At 45.9% G+C, this 22,556-nt stretch overlaps 1 protein-coding gene across 1 annotated transcript in view; it reads left to right on the plus strand.

Moving 5' to 3' along the window:
* Positions 1 to 22,556, plus strand: part of MYBBP1A (MYB binding protein 1a) — a 60,009-nt gene that overhangs the window by 9,299 nt on the left and 28,154 nt on the right. The window contains exons 11-23 of the mRNA XM_035559006.2: positions 130 to 255; positions 960 to 1,166; positions 1,830 to 1,938; positions 2,348 to 2,435; positions 3,531 to 3,682; positions 4,379 to 4,468; positions 4,996 to 5,136; positions 5,908 to 6,072; positions 6,878 to 7,035; positions 7,858 to 7,992; positions 9,251 to 9,359; positions 11,368 to 11,499; positions 13,333 to 13,401. Coding sequence (XP_035414899.1) covers positions 130 to 255; positions 960 to 1,166; positions 1,830 to 1,938; positions 2,348 to 2,435; positions 3,531 to 3,682; positions 4,379 to 4,468; positions 4,996 to 5,136; positions 5,908 to 6,072; positions 6,878 to 7,035; positions 7,858 to 7,992; positions 9,251 to 9,359; positions 11,368 to 11,499; positions 13,333 to 13,401 — 1,681 coding nt within the window. The remainder of the gene's footprint in view (positions 1 to 129; positions 256 to 959; positions 1,167 to 1,829; positions 1,939 to 2,347; positions 2,436 to 3,530; positions 3,683 to 4,378; positions 4,469 to 4,995; positions 5,137 to 5,907; positions 6,073 to 6,877; positions 7,036 to 7,857; positions 7,993 to 9,250; positions 9,360 to 11,367; positions 11,500 to 13,332; positions 13,402 to 22,556) is intronic.

Consider the following 22,556-nt stretch of genomic DNA (forward strand, 5'->3'; position numbering starts at 1 on the left):
TTGGAGGTCCTTGAAAAACATTTGGTAAATATGTGGTGGTGTGTTCTATTTGGTTTTGCACACATGGGCTGTTTTTGCTCTGTTATGGCCAAACTGGCTGTTAATTTTTTCTCATTTTGTCCATTCTAGGTTTTGCTTCTTCCATGCTTTCTTTGAGACTAAGAAAAAGACTTCCCAAATACCGGAAACAAATGCCCTTATATCAGAGCCCCTAGATGAACAGGCTCACTCACTGGCAGCAAACTACTTCTTTGGGTAAGGGTTTTGCTTGCATGCCCTCTGCTTGGAAATTTCTCTCCCGGGATAAAATCACCCTGCAAGTGGCACATCAAGAGTTTTGGGCCTCTGCGCTGCAACTGGAGTGTTTCACTTTGACTCTAGGAACAGGGAATGGCTTTTTTTAAGGAGATCCTAGACAGATTTCCCAAAGATCGTAAACTTCCAGTAAAAACATTTTTTCATGGCAAACTTGCTGAGTATGTGTGTGATCATCAGGTAGAAGTAGAATTGAACTCAGAATGCTTTTTCTCATATGTTTTCTGTTGTCTCTGTTGCAAGCTAGAAGTGAAAGGACCCTAGAGAGCTGACGGGGTTGCATGGGTTGTCGTTGGCTTTCTGTCTGCTCTGCATGAGACTAAAACAGGCATATAGCAACAGACACCCTTAGGTACTTGCCAAGGCTGGTGCTGTAACCTCAGTAGAGGCAAAATAGATGGGACGTAGAATGGGAAACAGCTGAGGACAAGAATAATAGACAGTGTACGGTGTCCTTGGGGGCACTGAGACAATGAGCTGTGCTTGGATACATGCATGGTTTGAAACTTAGGCCCTGTAAATCTGGAGTGATGGGAGTGACCAGAGTTCTGAGGAGTGCTCTGCCTTGGGGCGTTATTTAGGGCGGTATGGAGAAGGTCGTGTTGTTCCTCTGATGATAACATGCTGACTGTTTTTCTTTGCAGGTTGCTTCAGACTTTAAACACTTTGAACGTTTTGGGGGATACAGCAGAGGCTGCAGCCTTGAGGGAGAAGCACGTCCATGGTGTAACTGCAGATGGGAAGCTGTGGATCTTCCTCCTTGTTGAGTATGCCAACGAGCTGCTCTCCAGTGAGAAGTACGTCAAAGCTGTGAAGCCTTTTACCAAGGAACAGAGAGATGCCTGGGAGAGGTGAGAGGCTTGGGAAGCTGGGTTCTGGGTTGCTGGGGTGAGGAAAGTGAAAAAGCCCTAGTCTTAGTCTCTGGGCCAGTAAAAGTTTTTGCCTGTATTCTCTTGTCCTCCTGTTGTTCTGGCTGCTGTAGCAGAACCATTTCACAGGCAGTGGCAGTTCTGTTTCTTCCCTTTGAGTATCCTGCACCTGGCACTGGGTATCAGGATGCCTTCCTGTTTCTCCTCGCCCAATTCCTTTTTGTTCCACCAGCGTGTTAACTGTGCGTAGGTGGCCATGCCCTTTTCTATTTTCACTCATAGTCTCTCTCCCAAACACATTAGCAACTCTGCTGAGCTTTTCTCCTAATAATGCCTGTTCTAACTTCCCAGTGACTCTTTTCTGGTGCTCTTTTCTGAGCTTGATTTCCCATAAAGGTCTTCTATGCCTTGGCTGTAGTATTAGGAATATAGCCTGTGCCCAAGTGCAGAGGTTTTTGTAAGCCACAGAGAGGCTGAGATGCTATTGTTGGGTTAAGATTGTATACTTTACATACATCCAATATCTGTAAATTAAATGTTGAGTACAGAAGACGGTACTGAAGATTTGGTCATGATTTTAGTCTGATCATAAGAGAGAATTTGCTGTTGTAATTGTGAAAGACTCAAAAAGATTTCTTCCTTCAGAACACTTCAGTCTGTGAAGAACCTGCAGAAGAAGGAAAATAAAGCAGATAGCGCCAAAATCTTTGCTTTTCAGCAATTTCTGCTTCTAATGGCCATTCATCTTTTCAAGGTAAGATCTCTGAAGCATATTTGAATGGTGTAAAATAAGTTGACAGCTGGGTATTCTGAACACCCAGCTGCAGATTTTTTTTTCTGTTCAGAGATCCAATCTTCCACAGCCTCTGGCTCCTAAAAATGGGCAATTGGCAGCTTATAAACTCTGATTCTTACACTGACTGTAGACATCAACTTACAGGGGCAAAGCTTGGCCTGAGCATTGTTTTTGCCTTTGATTTGCTGCTGAGTGGAGTAATTTCTTATTAGTTTCATATTTTCTTCTGCAGAGGAGTTGTAGTAGCTGATTTTAATATCAGTACCTGTTTAGAAAGATCCTTATATTTGGGATATGTTTCTTGCATTGCTGTTGTTAGTGGGGAATTAACAGAGAGGGTATTTACTGTCTGCATGTGATTGAACAGAATCCGTCTGAAACAATGGATCTTCTGAGTGACCTTCTGAACTGCACGGAGAGGGCATTCAGCAAGGAACCAAAGAAGAAAAAGACTGGTGAGTCCTTTCTGCAGAAAGAAATGGGGTGGGATTGGTAATGCTCTGTCAAAAGACAGAAAATGGCAGTTCTACATTAGTGAAGCACTCTAACTTCATAATTTCTGGCTTAATTCAGCTGTCCCCAGGAGACTCTCCTTTGTTCTTTTCCCTTGTCTTTCTAAATTTCTTGCCCCAGTTCACCATCCACATCACTGTTTGGTGGTGTTTCTGGGTGCCCCTTACAGAATAGGTGGGCTTCAGGACTGGCTATGGTTCACTTGAGTAGCATCCAAGGGAGTTCAGTCCTTTTGAGTCCTTGTTCTGTGCTGCCTGAGAGCTTGCTGAATACAGCCAGCAGGCCTGAAACTTGCTGCTTTCAGAGCTCAAGTTCTGGACCATCTAAATGTGTCCCGTGTGTGGATACAGCCTATTTGCTGCTTTAGCCTGGTGTCATTTTGAGCCTGCGGAGATAGGTCGGGACTTGAGCAGGAAAGAACCTGTCTTGTTCTTACAACTTTCTCTCTAACTATGGTCTTATTGTCTCCTTAAATTCCTTTGTAAATCTGTGGGTACTGTGAAAATAAAAGCTGTAATTTTGGGTGACTTGGTTGTATGTATATCAGGATTCCCAAACTTTCGGACTAGCAGCCCAAAACTTTAAGACTAACGGGCCACTCTTAAAACTCAGCACTTCTCATGGGCTACTGTGACTCCTGGTTTCATTGGAAACACTATACAAATCATGTACTTTTGCTGTCTAACTGCTGATTGCTTTAATGTGGCCAAGTAGGTGTCCTATGACTTGCAGAACTGCTAATCTAAGTAAAGATTAAATGAACAATAAGTTTGTTACCTGGTGAGGCTTTGCAGTGGCCTAAAGACAATTTCAGGTGTGTTTCTCCCTATGGTTAGTAGCCTTTCCAATACAGCAGCAGTCTTCAGCTTCACACTCAATTGTTTCTGGTCTGTGTTGTTGAATGAGTAGTTCAAATAGCATCTGTAAGTGCTGTCTTTTTTTTTTTTTTCCTTCGTGAATTTATCTGCAGCCACTTCTTGCTGGGCCAGTGCAGTGGTTTTGCCCCTACCTGTCATTGTTTGTTTGTTCCTGTGCAGAGAACACAGAGCCAGGATGGGTTGAGGTGATTGTGGAAATCCTCCTCTCCCTCCTTGCCCAGCCCAGCCTGCTCATACGTCGGATCTCCAAGAGCGTGTTTGGACGCATTTGCCCTAATCTGACCAAGAACGGCCTGCAGCTGATCTTGGATGTAAGTGAGACATTAGTAGGGCATTGTACCGTTTGCCTGTCTTGTCCCTAACAGATATAGAAGCGTGTCTCTATTTTGGGATTAAATAAAAGCCTTCTCGATTTAGAAGATGTCTTTCATAACGTGTGCTGCTGAATTATAAAAGCAGCTTGCAGACAGTTTCTTTGTGGGAGCCTGAGATCTGCTAGTTTTAGGCTGTATTTGTTAGTAGTTTTAGGCTGAAGAAATTCCTGAGACATTTTGTATAGCTGTTAGGTTTTATATGTGAGTATCAATGGTAACTTTTTCTTTATTTCTAGAAAGGCTAAGTGTAGAGGTGGTAAAAATAACTGGCACTGAAAATCTGCATTGGTCACATCACTGAGTAAAGCAGTGTCTACTGAGAGAGTATTATAGGTTGCAGAGATCAGCTGTCAAGTACTTCATAGGATGAACCTAATACTTAATTTGTAACAAATGAAAATGTTTGATCTGTCTCTAACATCTTCAGTTTTCTCCCCTTTTTTTTGTTACTATAGAAGGAAGAACTTAACATATTAACAGACATGATATTACAAGCCAGAAAGTTGAATGCCCTTACTTACTATGTCATCATCCAGCTCTCTGGCTGTGCTGAAATTCATGTCTGTTGTACACACAAAGGCACCAAAACAAAGTACTGAAAAAAAAAAAGAAAACAATTCCTATTTTCTGCAGGTTCTTGATCCGTACCAAGATCAGGATGAAGAAAGTGCTGTTGTTGTGATGGAAGAATCAGACAAAAAGTTCAAGTCTGCTCAGGACACGGTAATTGATGGGCCATTGCCTGTGCCAAATACTTTTCAGACCTTTGCCATTTAAAAATAATGTTTCTGCTGATCTGTGGTAATAGACGTAACTGCATGTCTCTGTCTTGAATGAAATAGCTGTTGTTCTATTAAGATTTATTTTAAATGTGCAACACAGAAATGGTTTGCTGGAAGTACATGTTTATTAGTCTCTTGGGCTTGAAGGAAAATGCTGTTGTAGGTATGGCTGTTTGAGTAGGTGAGACTTCCTGAGAAAAAATGACTGCATCCTGAGACTAGCATAGGCCTCTCGTTGGCAGGCACAGATTGAATCATTGCTGCGATGCACAGTAACCCGAATTCAAGGTTTTGGAAGACCTGGTATCTCTGTTGTTATCTCAGGTGTCCTTACCTGAATCTGAGGGCTGTGGGCAAGATAATGGGGTGAAGGGAGGCTTGAGTTTTTATTTCTGAACAGTTACACACCTGGGAATTGAGTAGGGCTTGAAGAATGGACGGGTCAGGAGATGAACTTTTCTTCCTCAGGATGATGAAGAAAGTGAGGACTCCTCAGATGAAGATGACACTGAGGAAGAGAACGACAGCGGAGACGAGGAAAAGAATGAAGAAGTTGATGAAGATTTTCGCAGTCAGCTGATGAATGTTCTCAAAGCACAGAATGTATTGGTATGTTTTGGGTGTCTACCTTGATACAGATACCGGGAGGTTTGGGGTGGTGAAAGATTATTGAACACCTGCATGTTATCTGAGCTTATGCGGTGACAAGCCTGGCAGTCATCTTTGTATGGCATTTGATGCAGGAGGTCAGGATCTTCAAAGAAAGCTCTGCCAATAAGTCACTTTTTCTTTTATTTATTGTTAGTGTGTCTTGAGTGCTATTGCTTGCCTAGTCTAGCCTGATAACTTGTTTTCCTGCCTGCAATAAAGAAGATTGATGTGAAGTAAAGCGCTGAGATATTGCTGTGTGGTGTGTGTGTGTTGGCTAGCCTGTGTGGAGGAGCGTGATCCCTGTGGGCCACTCTGGAGCCTTCTTGTAGCAGTGCTGGAGTGTGGCTTAATGATTCCTATAAAGTTTATGAAGACAGCAACATAGTAACCTCTTTATTGAAGGAAAAACAGCGCAGAGGGAGTTAGTGTCCAAACCCCAGGCCTCTTTCCTCTCCCAGTCCTCTAGCTCTAAGTGTTGGTACGGTGTGGCCAGGATTACCTAACAGGAGATATGAGCTACGTTTCTCATTGGCCTGAGCATCTGTTTTCCTTCCCCATATTGCTGTTCTGGGTCCAGAGGTAGCTACATCCTCACTGTGAATTTGCCCTGAAGTGGCCATGGTTCTCCTCTCCCTGCAGAGTCAGGGCGGTCCCAGCCAGGTGAGGGGTGGGAGCTGTTTTTGAAGAACGTGAAATGACATGTAGCCTTTGCATTCTGAAAAACAAAAGGGAGAAGATGAGAGTGACGAAGATCTGGATGATGAGGCTATGATGGCCCTTGACAAGAACATCTCGGCCCTCTTTGCGGAGCAGCAGAAACGGATCCAGGCGAAGAAGGATGAGAGAGACAGGATTCGGAAAGAGAAGATCCTGCGGAGGGATTTCAAGATTAAGGTATGAGATCTGTGTCTGGTGCAAAGAGCTTTGGTGAACTAGCATGCTGGTTGTAGCCTACTGCAAGCCACGAGCTACTTAACATTAGTTATGATGTGCCTTAGTGTGAATAAACACGCAAAATCTCTCCTGTAACCTTGCAGCCCAAGCTTTTCTTGTCTTGTTAGGCTCATTAACTCCGGAGGGTTGTGGTTAACACCCCCTGGTTATTTGTGTCTGTAATACTGACCTGAGGCCACCTGGTGTCAGCATGGGCTGTCCAGGGTGTGTTCGGGCATCCAGGGACAGCTGCAGCTGCTCACGTATCGAAATGTCTGGTGTCAGGGTAGCTAGGAGGAAGGCTGATTAGTGTAGTGACCATTGGCTTCATTGCAGTTTTGTTTCGATGCTGGGCAATAAGAGGATGATTTTATGGTAACGCGGTGTCTGCAGGTCAAAGGGGACTTGTGGGGGTAAGAGCTATCCGTCAGTGGAGCTAACAGGGATCTGTGCCAAGTTGCAGTGGCTGCAGGTCTGGCTGGGTGTCAGTGACACTCGTAACTGCTTTTTTAAATGATGTCACTGCAAAAAATAGGCTGAAGTCAACCAGCAGCTTTTAATCTTCAGTTTCAAACTTTTAATCTCTGTGGTCTCATGCTGTGGCATTACGAGTGGTAGCAGAAGGTACACTGATCTCAGCTGCAAGTACAGTTTTCTTCAGACCCCTTCCATGTATCCCACTCCAGTCTGAAGGAGCTGCGCTAGGTAGATCTGTTGTGTTTCCCTGCCTGCATTAGTTCTCAGCTCAGTAACTTTATGTTTGCAGGTGCTGGATCTGATTGAAGTGTTCCTGAGTAAGCAACCAGAGAACCCCCTGGTGTTTGACATCATTGAGCCTCTGCTTCAGGTGATTGAACAGTGCATGAGCTCGGACTCAGACAAACAGGAGGTTGATTTCCTCCAGAAAACAGCTCATATCTTCACGTAAGTGTCCGTAATCCTCCAGCTAATTGGTGAGGGCTTTTGATAGACACCAGTAGTGTTGACTGAATCCTAGAAATTAGTCTTTTTAACGCTGGAGACAATTGCTATGCTTATAGACGATGGGAAATTAGATTACTGAACATCCACACATGTACACAGTGCTTAGCTATAACCTGCAGGAAAGCAATCAGGATCTGGGTTTTCTAGTCTAAGGGACTTCAAGAGTCAAGTGTCAGACGTACAGAACAAACAGCTGGTACTGGAGGGACGGTACCACGTTGCTGAATACCTCCACAGGCCTCTGACCTTTGAGTCAGACTGTGTGACAACTCCCTACGCTTGCAGAGTTCCTGCTGTGGCTGGAACAAAACTCCCAACAAATTATTATTAAGACAGGCAAAGTGCAAATTGTCACTGCTCATTACCACAAACGAGGCAGGATACAAGCTAGACAGAGGCATAATGCATGGGGTGTGATGTGGCCTCTGTACACCACTCCCTGACATCCTCAGCATTGCTCTAAGGTGCTTTCAATGCTGCTTTCTACCCGCTGTTGAGGAGCAGTTCTGCAGTAGCAGAGTTTGAAGCAGCCAGTTTCACTTTGTGGGAGCTTTGGAGGAGAGTTGACTTTGCCACCTGAGTAAGTTGCTTGAAGGTGAAGAGCAGTTCTTGCCTCAGCAAAGACAGCTTCCTTTGCTGCCCAGAGCTAGCACCATGTTTGTGTATGTGTTTCCCTAAGCCCAGCGATAAGGGTTCGTAGTCTGTTCTCCAGAGCTCTTTCCGTAGGTAATGGCTTTGAGTTTGTTCTTAATGCTCTTTCAGGAACTCATTGTGCCGAGCCAAGCAGTACTGCAAGAGAGTGGAAGCCCTGCAAGAGGATTTGCATGCCTTTGTGGAGAGACTTGTGAAAAAAGCCTGCAAGCACACTGATTCCTCAGTGGCTCTCTATTATTTCAGGTAAGTGTTAAGGAGGGGCTTCTCTAGTCAGTGCTGCGGGCAGGGTTGTGACTATGGCTGGTCTGTAAGCAGGCATAACGTTGCTGGTTAAAACAGTTCATAGAAGTGAGAGACTCCATGAAAGCTGGCTGCCTGTGTGTTTAAATGAGGACTAGTCAGTCACCCTGACGGTGTGAAGCATTTTGAAACAGAGATGTCCATTTTTTGGTGATGATCTTCCAGAGGCTCTGTGATATAGCAGTTGTCTTTACAGCTTTGCTAATGGTGATGGGAAGTGCTCCCTGGAGGCTTCATCAGGGAGTAATGAATTGTGTGTGATTCAGTGCCGGGATGAGTGTAATTTATGGTCTGTCTGCAATGATCATTCTGTAAATCCTGGGGTTTCCTGTCTCCATGGTGGCTCAGTGAAGACAGCAGTGACTGTGGCTCTTGTCTGTACAAGTGTTCATTCCTTTGCCACTGCCTACAGGTGAATTAGGATAAGCCACACGTGTATCTACTAGGAAACGTGTAATCTTGCTGTTCCCTGGTAAAAACAGAAAGGCCATTTACCAGTAGGCTCTCTTGTGGCTTGCAGGCAGATTCAGGGAGACTTTCAGACTCCATCTCGGATTTCTCAACACAACTGTTTATGTAGTGGGTACCATGCTGCATGGTCATCCCAGTGCCGTTGGGCAGTGCTGGCCCTGCAGCACCCCTAGCCCGTTGTTGCGCAGGACCCATGGCAATTCCTGGCAGTGCAGGGCTGGCTGCGTGTGCCACACGGCTCCCTGACACCTTCGGGCAGTGCCAGCGGAGCTGCTGTGTGCATGCACAGTTAAGGCAACACTTCTCAAAAGTAGCAGGCTGTCTGCATGCTCTCTCAGGTGATTTACCTGAGTTCTGCAGGCACGCAGCGGCCTGGGCTGGGAGGGCTGCACTGCAGCGCTGGCTGGGCTCTGCAGGCTCTCAGATCCTGGGCAAATGCAGGAATTCTAAAGCTGTGCTAGTCAAAACTGGTAGTAAGAGCTTGGGGAAACCAGGCTGGTAGTGAAGATGTCTGTGACCGCAGTGACAGCCAGCGAAAGGATGCAGCCTCCTGAGATTTGTCTTTAAATCTGGTAAGAGTGGGTTAGGTTGCAAAAAGGGACCCTCTCAGGCTCTTTAACCTCTCTTGGTAGGGAACAGGCTGCCCGCCTCACCTGGCCTCTGCCCTCAGGTGGATTTGCAGTGGCACTGTGGTAACTGCTCTGTTCTCCCCCTTTTCATTTCTTCTTAGTGCCTCCTTGTACCTGCTCAAAGTGTTGAAAGGCAACGTGTCTGACAAGTCTCCAGCTCCTGTCTCTGTGCCAAAGAAGCAGAAGAACACCATCCCACAGGCTTGTCAGGTAAGACAGCAGGCTGCTGTCAAGGCAGTGTTTTTGCCAGTGAACTTGCATTACCCTGTTCTGCTGAGTGGGCATTGCTTATCCCGTCTCCCTGTTTCCGCTGTCTGCAGATAGCTGTCTCTACAATTTCTTTTCCGTGCCATAAACTGTCACATTCCCCTTCCCTTCTGCCTCACCCTCCTGCCGTTGCAGTGCCTGCTTGCCCACAGCCAGCAGGGGCTGCTGGTACACAGCGGATCCAGGTTAATTTATCCTCATGTGTATTTACGTTGCCCTCCTGGTTTATTTGCTGGTCTTTCCATTAAGCTCTTTGCAGTCTGTGTGTTTTCTGGGAGGGTGCTGAGGAGCAGGGGTACACAGGACAGTGGTGGATGAGGGTGAACTCCTCTCTCTCAGAGATTTGGACTGAGTAATCTCAGACTGAAGAGAGAGAAGCAGCCCTGATTTCGGTGGTAGGTGTTTGCAGGGAGGGTCTTCATCTGGTTTTGCTTTGTAGGCGTATCATCTGGGGAGCCTTGCTATGCTTCCCTCTCACCTGCTGTTTCTGCTGAATTTCACAGCTCTCTGAATTTGGTGCCCCTGTGTGTTGGGCAGCTCGGTGCAGTCCCCTCCACTAGAAACCAGGGAGCAGGGTTTCTCCAGCTAACCTGTGCTTGCCTCTGAACCTCTTAAACTACGTGCAGGGCTTAGTGCCTTAATCCCGCTGACATTTCAGGGGGGAGGAAAATAAACAGGGCTTCCTCATGACCGGGGAGGGCCTGGAAATTACAAACACTGAGATATTATTAGCAGCTGAAAAGATAGTGAGTGTTTCTAAGGCTTAGTGAGAGACCAAGAGTGCTAATCCAAGCAGCTCTTGTTCTGTGCTGGGCCTTCCTGGAAAGAAAAACAAAGGAGGAGATGTTTGGAGAATATAAACACCCCACTTGTTGGGTGAGACGTGCTGCATCCTTGTGCAGCTTCAGAGCAAAGGCTGTTATTGTGGGAACCGGGCTGTGGTCCGAGACCACAGCCAGCAGCTGAAGGGAGTTGGTGGTTTTAGGAAGTGACACAGTTCAGTTTGGGTGCTGCTGCTGGTACTGTGTTGAGTCTTAAAAAGGTATGGTATAGGGAACCAGAGACAAGTGAGGTATGTTTCCAGTGAGCAGTTCTTTGTGAGTATGTTCTGGAGCTTTTCAGTAAGCCTCAAGGTGAAAGTAGAACAGACCCTACGATGCAGTGGCCAGATTTATGGAAAAGCCTGTTACTACACAGAATTTTTTTGTAGCAAACATGTGCATAGGAAGGGATCAATTTTTTTCCCCTACAGGTGGGTACCTCAAGGAAGTGCTGAGCGTAGACACTTAAGACCCTCACATCTTCAGTCTAGCTTGTGCTCGGTTGCACTAGCAGTAGGAGTTTGACCTGAGAACAGGGCACAGCATTAACACGGCTTTAATTTGCTGTATGGCTGTGGAAAAATTCCTTGGGCAGGGGCTTGCAAAATACCCATCTGCTATAGTGAATATGCCAGCTTTGATCACCTGGGCCTTAATTCTTCCTTCTATTCTAGAGAGCTGTGTTTCCCTGGCAAGATGAGAGCAGTCAGGAAGGTCAGGATGTGGTGCTGCACTGTTTGTTCAACCCCATGCTCTTAGTTTAGGTCCATATGGCCTCTGCAGGTCTCAGTTGTGTGTTTGGGTTTCTTGTTCCCCACCAGAGGGGGATATTAGAGCATTTACATGTTTCTGGGATTGCTGGGTCCCTGATCAGCACTAGGGCTTGTCTGCAGCGCTTCAGTAACATGGTCGTACTGCTATGGGAACTTAGGAGAGCACATTTGGGACCTGCTTTGTTGTTTTGTCTTGGTTGTATGTGCTAGCTTGTACGCCTGTATTGTATAAACTACCCAAGAATATCTAGCTACTGGAAAAATATGTGTGCACTGGTAGAAATAAATTGCTTCATTTAGCGATGATTTATTCTTGTGTTTTAGGGGAAATTTTTTTCTTTTGCTTTTTCCCCGTAGGTTTTGAGCACTGGCTGCTTGGATGTGGAGAGAGTGACTGCAATATACCAGCAGGCACTGACGCAATTCCTGACTAAACGCAACAGCGCCCTTACGAGCTCCATGTTTCTCGATCTCTTCACCCGCTTCCCAGTAAGTGTTGCTGTCTGTCTCCTGGTGGCTCCAAACACAGCTGTAAGCCTGGTGAAAGCAGGGAGAGAAACTTTGCCATTTTTTGTGGGCTTTTAAAACTGCTGCAGGGTTTCCTCAGATTTTTACCTTCTTAAACTCTTAATACTGCGTGTTTTAATAGCAGTGCTGCCAAAGGCACGGGTCTCATTTGTGGTTTGGATTGGGATACAGCATGGAGAATGCAGATGGATAGAAGGCTGCTCTTTAAAGGATGCCCCAAAAAGCTCTAATTCTCTACCAGTATTTGGCACAACATGGACGGGCAATGCTCGCACAAATGCAGAACTTCTGTTCAACTTTGCTTTGACTGCATGCTCCGCTTCTCATTTTTTTTCCAAGAAGGCTGTAGGGTGTACAGTCTAATTGGAGTCTAATCTGCAAACTGGATCTTCAGACAGTGTCAGTATCCACGATCTTTGAGGCATTTCCTGCAGACTTCACCCATGCTTAGAGCTGCTCTCCACTATAAGGACAGCCAGTTTTTAAGAAACAGCCCTTGGGTCTGAATGCCATATGGTTCTTCAACAATTTTTAGGTCAGAGGGAGAGGTAGAGACAGCAGCCAGAAACCCTTTCTCAAGGATCTTCAACCTTTTAGAACGGAAGTCTGAAGGGAGGGCTGGAGGAGACACAAGTTTGTGTAATAGGGGAAGATGCTCCATACTTCCAGATGAGGAGGGAATCCATTCAGGAGAAAGTTCTTTTGCATACCATGTTTCTTAGGACACCATCCCATGACACTACCTGTGTGAGGTAGTGAAATGAGGGGAAGAGGAGAGTTACGTGCTGTGCACTTGGAGAGCAAGCTTAAAAACATCTGCAGGTTTCTTCTAGAGCCTGTGGATTCCAAATGACTGTTCCTTGCAGAAATGCCTTTTTAAGTCTTTAAGCTCATCCCTCTTATAAGACAAAGGTAGTGATTTATGTAGATACTGGCCTTTCTAAAGCTGGGTTTTACCCACTTGCTAGAGCTATCTGTTCCTTTAGCAGTCTTCTTACCCCCAAAAAGAAGCCATTTTAGGTGGTGTGGTTAAAATAACCATCTACACAAGACATCAGTGAATTTTGCAGCAAATTGCTATCCATGTTTTGTTAGGGCCAGACCTTCCAGTGCCTGATAGACAACATGGGAGGTCTGCCAGTTAGGTATTTGCAATCCACATGCTTTCTCATTTCTTGTGTCTGGATTCTTTCTCCCCATAAAGGTGAAAGGATTTTGTATAGAAGCCTAGAAATTGTTGGATTATGCCAGAAAAGAGATTCAGCAAGCTTTGCTGACTTTAACCCCTACTCAGGAAATGTTGTTTTGATCAAGAATTGTTGCAGGGTGCAACTTTAAGATAACCTGTCTCTAGAGAGGCTTTCCTCCTGGGAGTTACTTCTTGCCCCTTTAGCACACGGGATCAGACCTTTCCCCAAGCTCTGATATTCTAACTCAGCATGTTCTCCTCTGCCTCTGGGACTGTTCCTGTGCATGAAGTGAACTGCCTACATAAAGTGTCAGGCAGATACAGGCTTAAATCAAGAAGCAGCAGAACACAGGAGGCGAAATCTTTGACTGATTTTTCCAAGCTCCGAGTTTTGCTGCTGATTTTGTTGTGACCAAGATTTCACCCAGGCTGGTGTGGGCGAAGCTGCTAATTTTCAAATAAGCTGTTGCTGATCTCTGGGCACTTTTCTTGCGGCGTTTTCTTCTTGCTCAAAAAGCTGTGTAAAATACAGACCATTTTGCTTGAAAAACAAACCTTTCTGTCAGCAAACCACTAATAAGAGGCTGGGTCTTTCTTTGTTACAGATCATGTGTAAGCCATTAGTAGACACTCTCGTCAAGTCTATCACAGCGGGAGCCAGGCAACATCAGCAGGTAAGAAAGCAAGCAAGCAAACAAAGCTGTATTAAACAGTCAGTCAGGGAAGTCGCTTAATCATGGCAGTTCAGATGATGCTTAATATGCTTATTGCTGCCTTTAGGGCTGCCCAATTTTGAGAACTGGGCTTCCTGGGGGGAGAGCTTTTGCAAATACCACCTTGCTGCTTGAGGTGTGTGACTAAAGTTGTGGAAACAGCTTATGTATTCACAGTCACGGAGGTTCTTTGGTAGCATCTCCTTTAAAAACTGCCTGCAGCTTCCAAGGCTGAAGCCTGATTGCTGTAATGTTGCCTTCAGTCACTTATTCCTTGATTACCTTCTTGTTGGTAAGATGCTCCTCTGTATTAATGCAGCATGTCATAATCCTTGCCTCCTAATGCTAGTTCCAAGTTAGCTTCTTGAATCTTGCTCTGCGCCTTTCCAGCTGTCCTGCATTTTCTAGGCCACGTGCTTCTGTGTCTGGTTTGAAACCACCTGTGCTATAGATCTGATTTTTGATGGTTGATTGCATATGCCTGACTAACACGAAATTAGCAGAGCCTTATCAATAAAACGTTGCAGGGTGACTGCACAGCTCACTGTTGCATGACCAGGGAATGATTCCTCTCTGGATTTTCACTGCGGCGTGCGCTGCAGTGGGGGTGTCTTCCACGCAGTTAATAACCAAAACCCCTTTAGGCCAGTAGCATTGTGTCTCAAACTTTCCCACCCCCTAGCTGTAACGTGCATTTGTCCCCTGCAGAAGTGCATCCTAGATCGACCTTTCTGTTTCATAAATAGCTGTTTTATTGTTTCTGGTCACTGGAAGGAAAGCGGAGGGATCTAGGTATGTTTCCTTTAGGGCTGCTTTACATTGCCAATGAAAATTGCATTTCAGGCTCTTATGCCTAATAGGAATGGCTCTGATTTAAACAAAACAACAACAACAACACGAAAAAAAAAAAAAGAGAGAGAAAATTAAGTTATGAGTAATCTCAGTGGGTAGGAATAAGGATGTGTTACACAAATGACAAACAAATTAATTATAAGGTATATACTTGATCCTATCCTCAAGAGACCAGAACAACATCCCAAGCAGACAACTTGTTTTATGTGGGTATCTTCACTTCCCTACGGGGAACAGCGTTGTCCTTTTTTCAGGGCTTCTGCAGTTGTCTGCACAAGCTTTGTTTCCAGAGCCAGTTTATCTGTGGGTGGGAGGGGAAGGGGAGGACGTGCAGTGTGCTGTGTGTGGGAGTATGGATGGAGAATGTGGATGTGCTGCTGTTTAAACAAAGGCAACGTGGAGAGTAAGCTATGTAAAGCTTTTGGAGTTGCAGCTTTACTTTTTTGCAAACTGCTTCCTTTTCAGGAATTCTGGCTTGCCCCCATCAAATGTCCAATTTGTCAGGTTTTCAGATAAAATATTTCCACTGATTCTTAATGCACGTTTTCAGTTCTCGGTGCTTTGGTGTGGTGTCCGATGTGGACGAAACTACATGAGTGTACATGGCAAGGTGATGCCAGGAGCAAAGCAGGGGCATAACTTCCCTGGAGCCTCCGCAGCCTCTGGGGGAGTGAGGCGGAGGGGCTCAGCTACCGAAAGGGCTGTCCTATCTCAGGGTCTTAAAGACACCAAAGGTCTCCTGACAGCCTGACTTTGACAAGCCCCAGTGCTCCAAAGGTAAGGGGGGTAGTTTTCCATCTTCAGCCTCTGAATATTGACCTCTGAGCATTAAACTAACTCAGTGCCAGAGATATGAGGCATAATTCCCTTTCTAACGCTCCTGTTATTAGTGCTGATCGTTTTGGCTGTGCTTGCTCTATCTGTATGAACAGTTAATCCCACTGTGAGTTTGACTTCTTAGCTCTGCAAATCCCCTTGGCAGGAAGTCCTCAGGGCTGTGCTGGGTTGGGACTTGTGCTCTGCATGGGGAGGTGGAGGTAAAGAACCCCGCTTCATTATGAAGGTGGGTTGGTAATGAACCCTGCTTCATTATGAAGGTGGGTTGGTAATGAACCCTGCTTCATTATGAAGGTGGGTAACGAACCCTGGGGCTCTGGCCCAGCAGGGCTGCTGCCCACACTCGCCTGGCCTGGGGGAGGCCCTTCCCGAGTGGGTAGGAGAAGCTTTCAGGTTGGGTTTGTAGGTAGCTTTGAGCAAAAGTAAAAGTGGTTTGTGGGCAGGATGTGAGGGAGGGCGTCCCTTCCCCTCACTCTGAAAAATGGGGAGTCTGTGAGAGCAGCATGGGGACGGCGGGGCTCTTCTGTCTCTCCTCTCAGCCACATTGGTCCCTGTGTTTTTTAAGGGGACCTTTAAAGGTCCTGTCGTGGCTGGCAGACACGTCCAGCTCTTACTTCAGGGGTCTCTGCTTTTGCTGGGGCTTGTAGTGTCAAGTAAAACGTGATCCCTGAGTGGTGATCCTGGCCTCGTAGAGGTGATTTGCTCAGCAAGCTGTACAGTGTATGGCAAGGCCTGGACCACCAGGCTCTTGTCTAGAAACAGCAAATCCAACCTGTAGGTGAAATGTTGTTCCCGTGCCCTCTGTTGCGGGCTGCTGTGGCTCTGCCGAGCTCAGCTGCTGGGCAGCTGTAACGGAGAGGTTCCTCTAGGAGATGCTGGAGCCGTTCAAATGGTGCTCAGCTGGTGCTGGCCTGGCGAGGAGCAGCGTGGCCTCTCCAGCCCCAGTCAGTTGTCCTGACCCCGGGGACACCGCTGCCTGCCTGCTGCCCAGGTATTCATGCTGTCAAACACTGGAAGATCACTGTGAAGAAGTTTTGAGTAAAAACTTACCTTTCCCCTGTATACATCTCTTTTTTCCCCCTTTTGCTGTGTGAATTTTAAGTTTGATCAATTCACTGGTCGTGTTCGGGGCCCAGGGTTAGTCAGTGCAGGGCCAGGAATGGCTGAGTGAAAGCTGGGATTTGCTTCATCAATCGTTAGCATCCAGTAGTGTGAAACTCTGGCTTCCTTGAAGCAGGTATGAGAATATCAGAAAGCAGAGTTTGTCTGATCAGGACTGCTGGCTGAAACTGGTGACTTGGGCAACCGGCTCTTGGCTTTGCTGCAACCTTTCTGTGCATCCCGTCTCCCTCAGGTGCTCACCTCTGAAACCTGGAGAACATCGAACCTTTTGCAGTAGCGTTGTGTCTGTTAGGACTGAGGTACTTGTAGCCATCAGATGGGTGTTAAGTGCCACTCTGGGCGCTGCATGGCTTTGGTCTGAGCGACTGCTGGAGAGACAGGTCCCTTGGAGAGATCCAAAGGCAGGTGTATCAAATGCAAAGCATAGCAGGGAAAAAAAACGAAGCTTTAAAAGAAATATTTTAGGTTGCGTGACTTACATCATCATCTTTTTTCCTTTTGCCGCTGTTCCTACATGCCTCAAGCGGCAATAAGGTTTTTCACCTCCACAGCAAAGTAATTTGTAAGATGAAACAGAGCACTTGGAGGGGTGAGAGCTCTTAGGGCAGTTTTAAACCTGGCTCTCAGTGGCTGGGTAAGCAGACTGCTCCAGCAGTGAGCTCAGCCTGTGTACGAGTACGAGTAACTGTAACGAGTTCTAAACTGGAACGGTGAATTTTGAGACTGAGCTTGAAACTGCAGCTTGTACGTGTAGCCACGGTCTGATCCTGTGGGGTTACTCCTGGGGCGGGGATGCCTGCAGGACACACTCCTATAGCAAATGCCCTGGAAAAGAAAAGAGCTGGAGAGATCGGGGTCATTTGTGGGTGGGAGAAGGAAGGGCAGTGGGTGCTTCACCTGGGAAGGAGGATTTCGTCCCACCCTGAATTCACCTGGTTGCTGGTTAAACCCGTACGTCAGAAAGACACAAGATGGAAAATGTGTGACAGCGGATCTGCAAAATCACCTTGTTTCAGGCGGGTCATGCATCTGGGCCAGGCCTCACCTTTTGTGAGACCACACTGACTGCAGGACACGATGGATCGTATTCTGGCAGCTCAGTGCACGGACTCTGGCAGCTGGTGCTCTGAACGCTCAGTGTTACGGGTTGCCCGGCTTATTTATCCAGAATTCTGCATGTCTTTAAGTGCGCAGCTAAAGAAAGACTGCTGTCCCAAAGGTGCCTGTGTGCAAGCTAAAATGCTTCAGGCTTCAGAAAAATGAACACACTGATGTTTGGATGTCTTTCATTTACTTAACTGAGAGATCGTGTGGGTTTTGCTGTGTTTCTTTTTTTCTTTTAACACTACAGTAGCATCCAGGATCTTTTTCCTGAAGTTGTGTCGATGTTTGTTTTCCCATGGTTAAGTGAAACCACCATATAACTTAAAAAGCCGCACTGTCTTCGTAGAATAAGGCTGCACATCCATGGTGTGTTGGTGCACTGTTGTCTGCTGTAGAAAAAAGTGAATAGAAATTGTATGAACTCACTAGATTGTAAGCAGTTACTGTGAAGCTTTTCAAGAGGACCCTTAGTGTATGAAAAGAAGCTTCAAGTTAAAGTCATGAGGAGAGAAGGTGATAACATTTTTGGATAGTCTGGTCCAGCTTGTTGGATGCAGTTCTACAGACAGAGGTCATGAAAATCAGTCACGCTAATTGTGTATGACCTTATACGTGAGTAGCAGAAATGCCTTAAGTGGCAGGACGATGATACCGGTGTACACATCACAGTCTTTTTGTACGTGTAAGAAGGTTGATAGCTCTCTCTTACTCAGATGTAAGCATCATCTGGTTAAAGTGTAGCTCACGTTTTTAGAATCCCTGACCTGTATGCATATCTGCATATGCACATGCCCTCTGTGTAACTTAGACACAAATGACAGCTAAGGATATATTCTACATGATTAGACTAGGGTGGGAAAATGACAAGTCATCAAAAGTTGAGCTCATGTTACACACCTTTGAGTTGACCTGGTGCTAATAATTTCACCGAGCTTCTGGCACAGGTGCTCTGTTGGCAGTGCAGAGCATTACAATTAGCCAAGCAAAACATGTGCGGTGCTACCAGGTGGGGGAGGCTTGTGCTGCTTTGTTGACTAAGGATGCTGCTGTCAGTCTGATGTCTTCCACAAGCACTAAACATTTCTCTCCAATTCTGTTTGGGAAAAAAATGTGTGTGATCTTATTCTTACTTCCTCCTTTCTTAATTTCTTTTTTTTTTTCTTATTACTGCAATTGTTTCCAGAAGACCTTGACCTTCAGATTACTTCCTTGTGCCTTGTTTCAGTGGGCGCAGTGTTGCTCTTTCAATATGCACAAAAGGCTTGTTTTTTTGGCTTGTGCTGATGGAGCGTGAACCAGAAATTGAGAAGTGTTTATTTTAATGATTGGTGCATGACTCAGCTGCATACCAGAACCCTCCTGAGCCTTAGGTGAGGAATGTCTTCCTGGTTTATTTTTAGCAGCATCAGTATGTTGAGCAGAACCACAGTAACATCCAGTTCTGTAACTGTGTGCGGTCTTGGGCTGTCCCTGTGGTGCTCTTGCAGCGCCAAGCCCTTGGTGGTGCACTGTTAATTACGGTGAGGTTCTTGTCATCAGGGGATGGTGGTTTTGCTCAGAACCAAATTGTGATTTTTCTGAGTCCTAAGCTGGTGCTCTCAACACAAGGCACTGCTGCAAAATGTCATCATTAGGACTTTTGTAGAGATGTTCTAGGCTCCTTGACAGCATCTCTGTGGAGCCTTCTTGCTTTTCTGCGGTAGGTGGCTGGTGCACCAGGGCTCTCTCTGCGCTGTGGTTCATTGAGTACAGCACTGAGCAAGGAAGTGCACAACTCCCTGCTGCTCTGCAAGCAGGTTGAAACAGAAGAGCATTTGCCTTGGGCACATGGTTGGAGATATCTCACTGGTATTTAAAGTGGTAACCTCTATAGGGAAGCCTTCTTTTAAGGGTTGACTCCTCCATTGTTGAGTTTAATGAAGTTTAATGGCTTTGCATATCAGCTGTTGGGCAAAGGCCTTATAAGGGTAAGTGGCTCAACACAGGCCCCACCTCTTTTGGCTTCGATGTCTGATGGAAATTTCATTTATGGTCACAACCAGTTTGGGAATTAAGACTAGTAAACGAACCATCCGCTGCTACCAGGCGTAAGTTGTTGTCCCTTTCCTGGTTTCACTGGCAGACACAGACCGCTTCCAGTCTGTAACGTTTTGCTAGGGTTTAGGCAGATGAATTGGTATCTGTCCCTTGTTCAGTTCCCTTGGGAAAGGCACTACAAATGTACATTTCAACACAATTACTAAGAGCCTTTGTAGTTATTTTTGCAGTGTAGTCGCACATCTGTTTGAATGCATCCCTGTCATCTTATTTACTTTCAAAGCTATATTGATTGAGGACGTCGCAGTAGCTGGGAGCATAACGATGCTCTATTTGTCCATCAAGTGAGTTTCTTTTCCATGATTTGGCTACAACTCTGCAAAGCTGATGTAAGTGCGGAGCTGTCATGAAACTAATAAAAGTCATTTTACTTAGTGTGGAGATGAGAATGGGCACTGAGACAGAGTTCAAAATGTCATCTTTTGTCATATAGATTCATTGATATTTCAAAATGTGTTTTTATAAAGCATTCTGTGACAAGGAACCCTTTAAGATCTATCTAATAGAGAGTGTATTTTGGGTAAGTTGCTAATTAATCTTGGTACTTTGGCAGTCTCCCCAAAGGGATCAAACATATATAGACATAATTTTACAGAACTGAAGCAATTCTGTGCCAGAGCTGCCATCACCAGAAGAGTAAAATATGATCCCGAAGTCCTGCCAAAGAGGTCTTGGCTGGTTGACAGTTATTGTTCTGAGCAGTTTATGTTCTGTGTAAGTATCTAAGTTAAAAAGTAATTAAACTTTAATAAAGCAAGAACAGTAAAGGCATTGCAGAGTGTCAGAAGGCAGCACCCCTCTGTGTGTATGTGTGGGAGAGTTCCTCCCCGTGCTGCGATAAATGAATAGATCACCACGTTCATGCACCATGCCTCGCCTGCATCCTCGCAGATAGTTTCCAGCAGGTGGTATTGGGAAGGACTTGTTATGGAATATTTTGCATTAGCTGTTATCAATAATGAAGCAAAAGAAACCTCCCCAGATGAGCACCAGCACCAGTTCAGCTCTACCCCTTTCCATCAGAAGGGAGAGGTGGACTGCTGGTGCCACTACCAGCCCTTCAAAGCATCCCCTGTCGCCTCGCAGAGGCAGGACGTGTTGTGCCTGTGTCCTTCGCAGAGGTGTCACTAGGGGGAGGACTCGTCCCAGGGTCGCATCGAGGTGAGCGGAGCTTCAGGAGGGTGAATTACCTGCAGGCAGTGCCGGTTTCTTTATGCCGTACATTGTTAAAGTGGCTGTTGTCTTCCTCTGTCCACTACATGCCCTTTCTTTAATGACCCTTCTTACAAGAGAAGCCATTTGCAGCTGGAAAATGAATGTCAAACTGACATGCTTTGGCTCCAGCGAGCGTCCTGCTCCTGTTCCTGTTTTTGTTTTCTGTAAGGAGATGGTCAAGGAGATCCTGTGTGCTGCAAGGTAAAGCTGAACCAGGGGTGGTCTCTTGCACATTTCTGAGCTATCTGATCCTGAGCCAGCACAGCCCTGTGACATGCTGTAACTCTAGGTATGTAAACTGGCCCTCTGAAGCTGAAGGGGGAACAGTTGAATGCTTAAGTGCTTTGCTGGGTCAGGGCCAGTGCTCTACATTTTTGTACCAAGATTTTTAATTCCTAGACCTTTCAGATGGTTGTGGATGTGGATTATTGTAGCTCAGCTTTCATTTTTGAGAGTCTCTTGAATTGGGAGAGCTCAAAAAGAAACTGTTTTATTTCAGAGGATCGGTGGATGTTGACAACATCTATAAATAGTCCCTGATGTTCTTTAGAAAGGTGTCTGATGCGATAGTAAAATGTGGCCTTCTCCAGTGATTGCTTTAAGCCATGTTTCTCTCTCCCTTTCCTCTCGCTTGTATGAGATGGTTGAAAATTTAAAAGGAGACGTTTAAATTTTTCAGGTCCTCCTGACTGCATTTAGGCTGAGTGCTTGAAATCCCATGGCATGGATTTCTACTCGTCCTTGTGCTGAGCACTTTGTGTGCTCATGTTGTGTTTCATTTGGACAGGCCCCTGTCACGGAGCCTTGCAGGGTCTCTTTGGAACATCACGCATGCTGCTAACTGCTTACATTTGCTCATTTTTTGTCTTCATATGGGGGTTTCCGTTGTATTTCTTGATGCATTTTAATGGCCCCTCTGTATTTTGCGAAAAAAAGGTGTCTATCAGGCAGATGTTTGCACTACCCACATGCGCATCCATAGTGATGCCAGGCACTAACTGGCTGGCACAGGGAATCTGCCCTCGTAGCAGTCCCAGTCTTTAAATTCCACCACCCTGAGCACGGCACAAACACACAAAAACTCTTACTTGCCTCTTTATTCTGATTCTGAGAATGTAGACCGCTCATTCTGCTCGCTGCTGTTCAGCTAATTGTGCCGATGACCACATAGCAAATCCTAAGTAACAGAGGAAGCACACTTCCAGTGTGTTGCTGGGAAGAAATAAGAAAATTAGAAGGCCACATAGGCTTTAGTTGGTACTGTAGACACAGCTGCTGGCCAGAGCTATGCAAGTTTGGGATCAATGGGTAGCATTAACAGCCCTGTGTCTTGGACGGACTTGCTGAGTTAGATACATCCCATATTGCAGTGATTTTCCATGGCAGAGTAATTTCCTAGCTTACTAAATTAAACTTGCCATCTGACACACGGGGAGTTGATAGTTTTTAAAGAGATGTGCACTGAGAGCGAACCACCCAAGTGTGCTCTGATCAGCCTGGCAAACGCAGCCCCTTCGGCAGCTCCATGAGCAGGTACGGGGCACATGGAGCGGTTTGCTCGGAGGCAGGGTCATCGCTGTGTATTTAATAACAGCAAAAGCAGAAGGGGAAGAAACACGTGTGGTTGTGATGAGCTGGTGATGACCATCTCCATCGTATGGGCTCGAGCTGGATTCGTGTCGCAAAATATTTTATAAACGTCAGGCTAGAAGTTTTGGGTAGTGTTTGGTGCTGTGTTCACAGTGGGCTGTTGGATAACGGTTTGGAAATAATAGCAAGTGTGTTGGGAGTTTTGTTGGCAGGTGGAGAAGGATGTGGGCTTCTGCAGTGCAAAATCAAATGCCAACCTGAGCAGTATTCACTGACAAGGACGTGCTTACGAGCTCCTG

This window comes from Cygnus atratus, chromosome 20, assembly GCF_013377495.2.
Source record: "Cygnus atratus isolate AKBS03 ecotype Queensland, Australia chromosome 20, CAtr_DNAZoo_HiC_assembly, whole genome shotgun sequence".
NCBI classification, from domain to species: domain Eukaryota; kingdom Metazoa; phylum Chordata; class Aves; order Anseriformes; family Anatidae; genus Cygnus; species Cygnus atratus.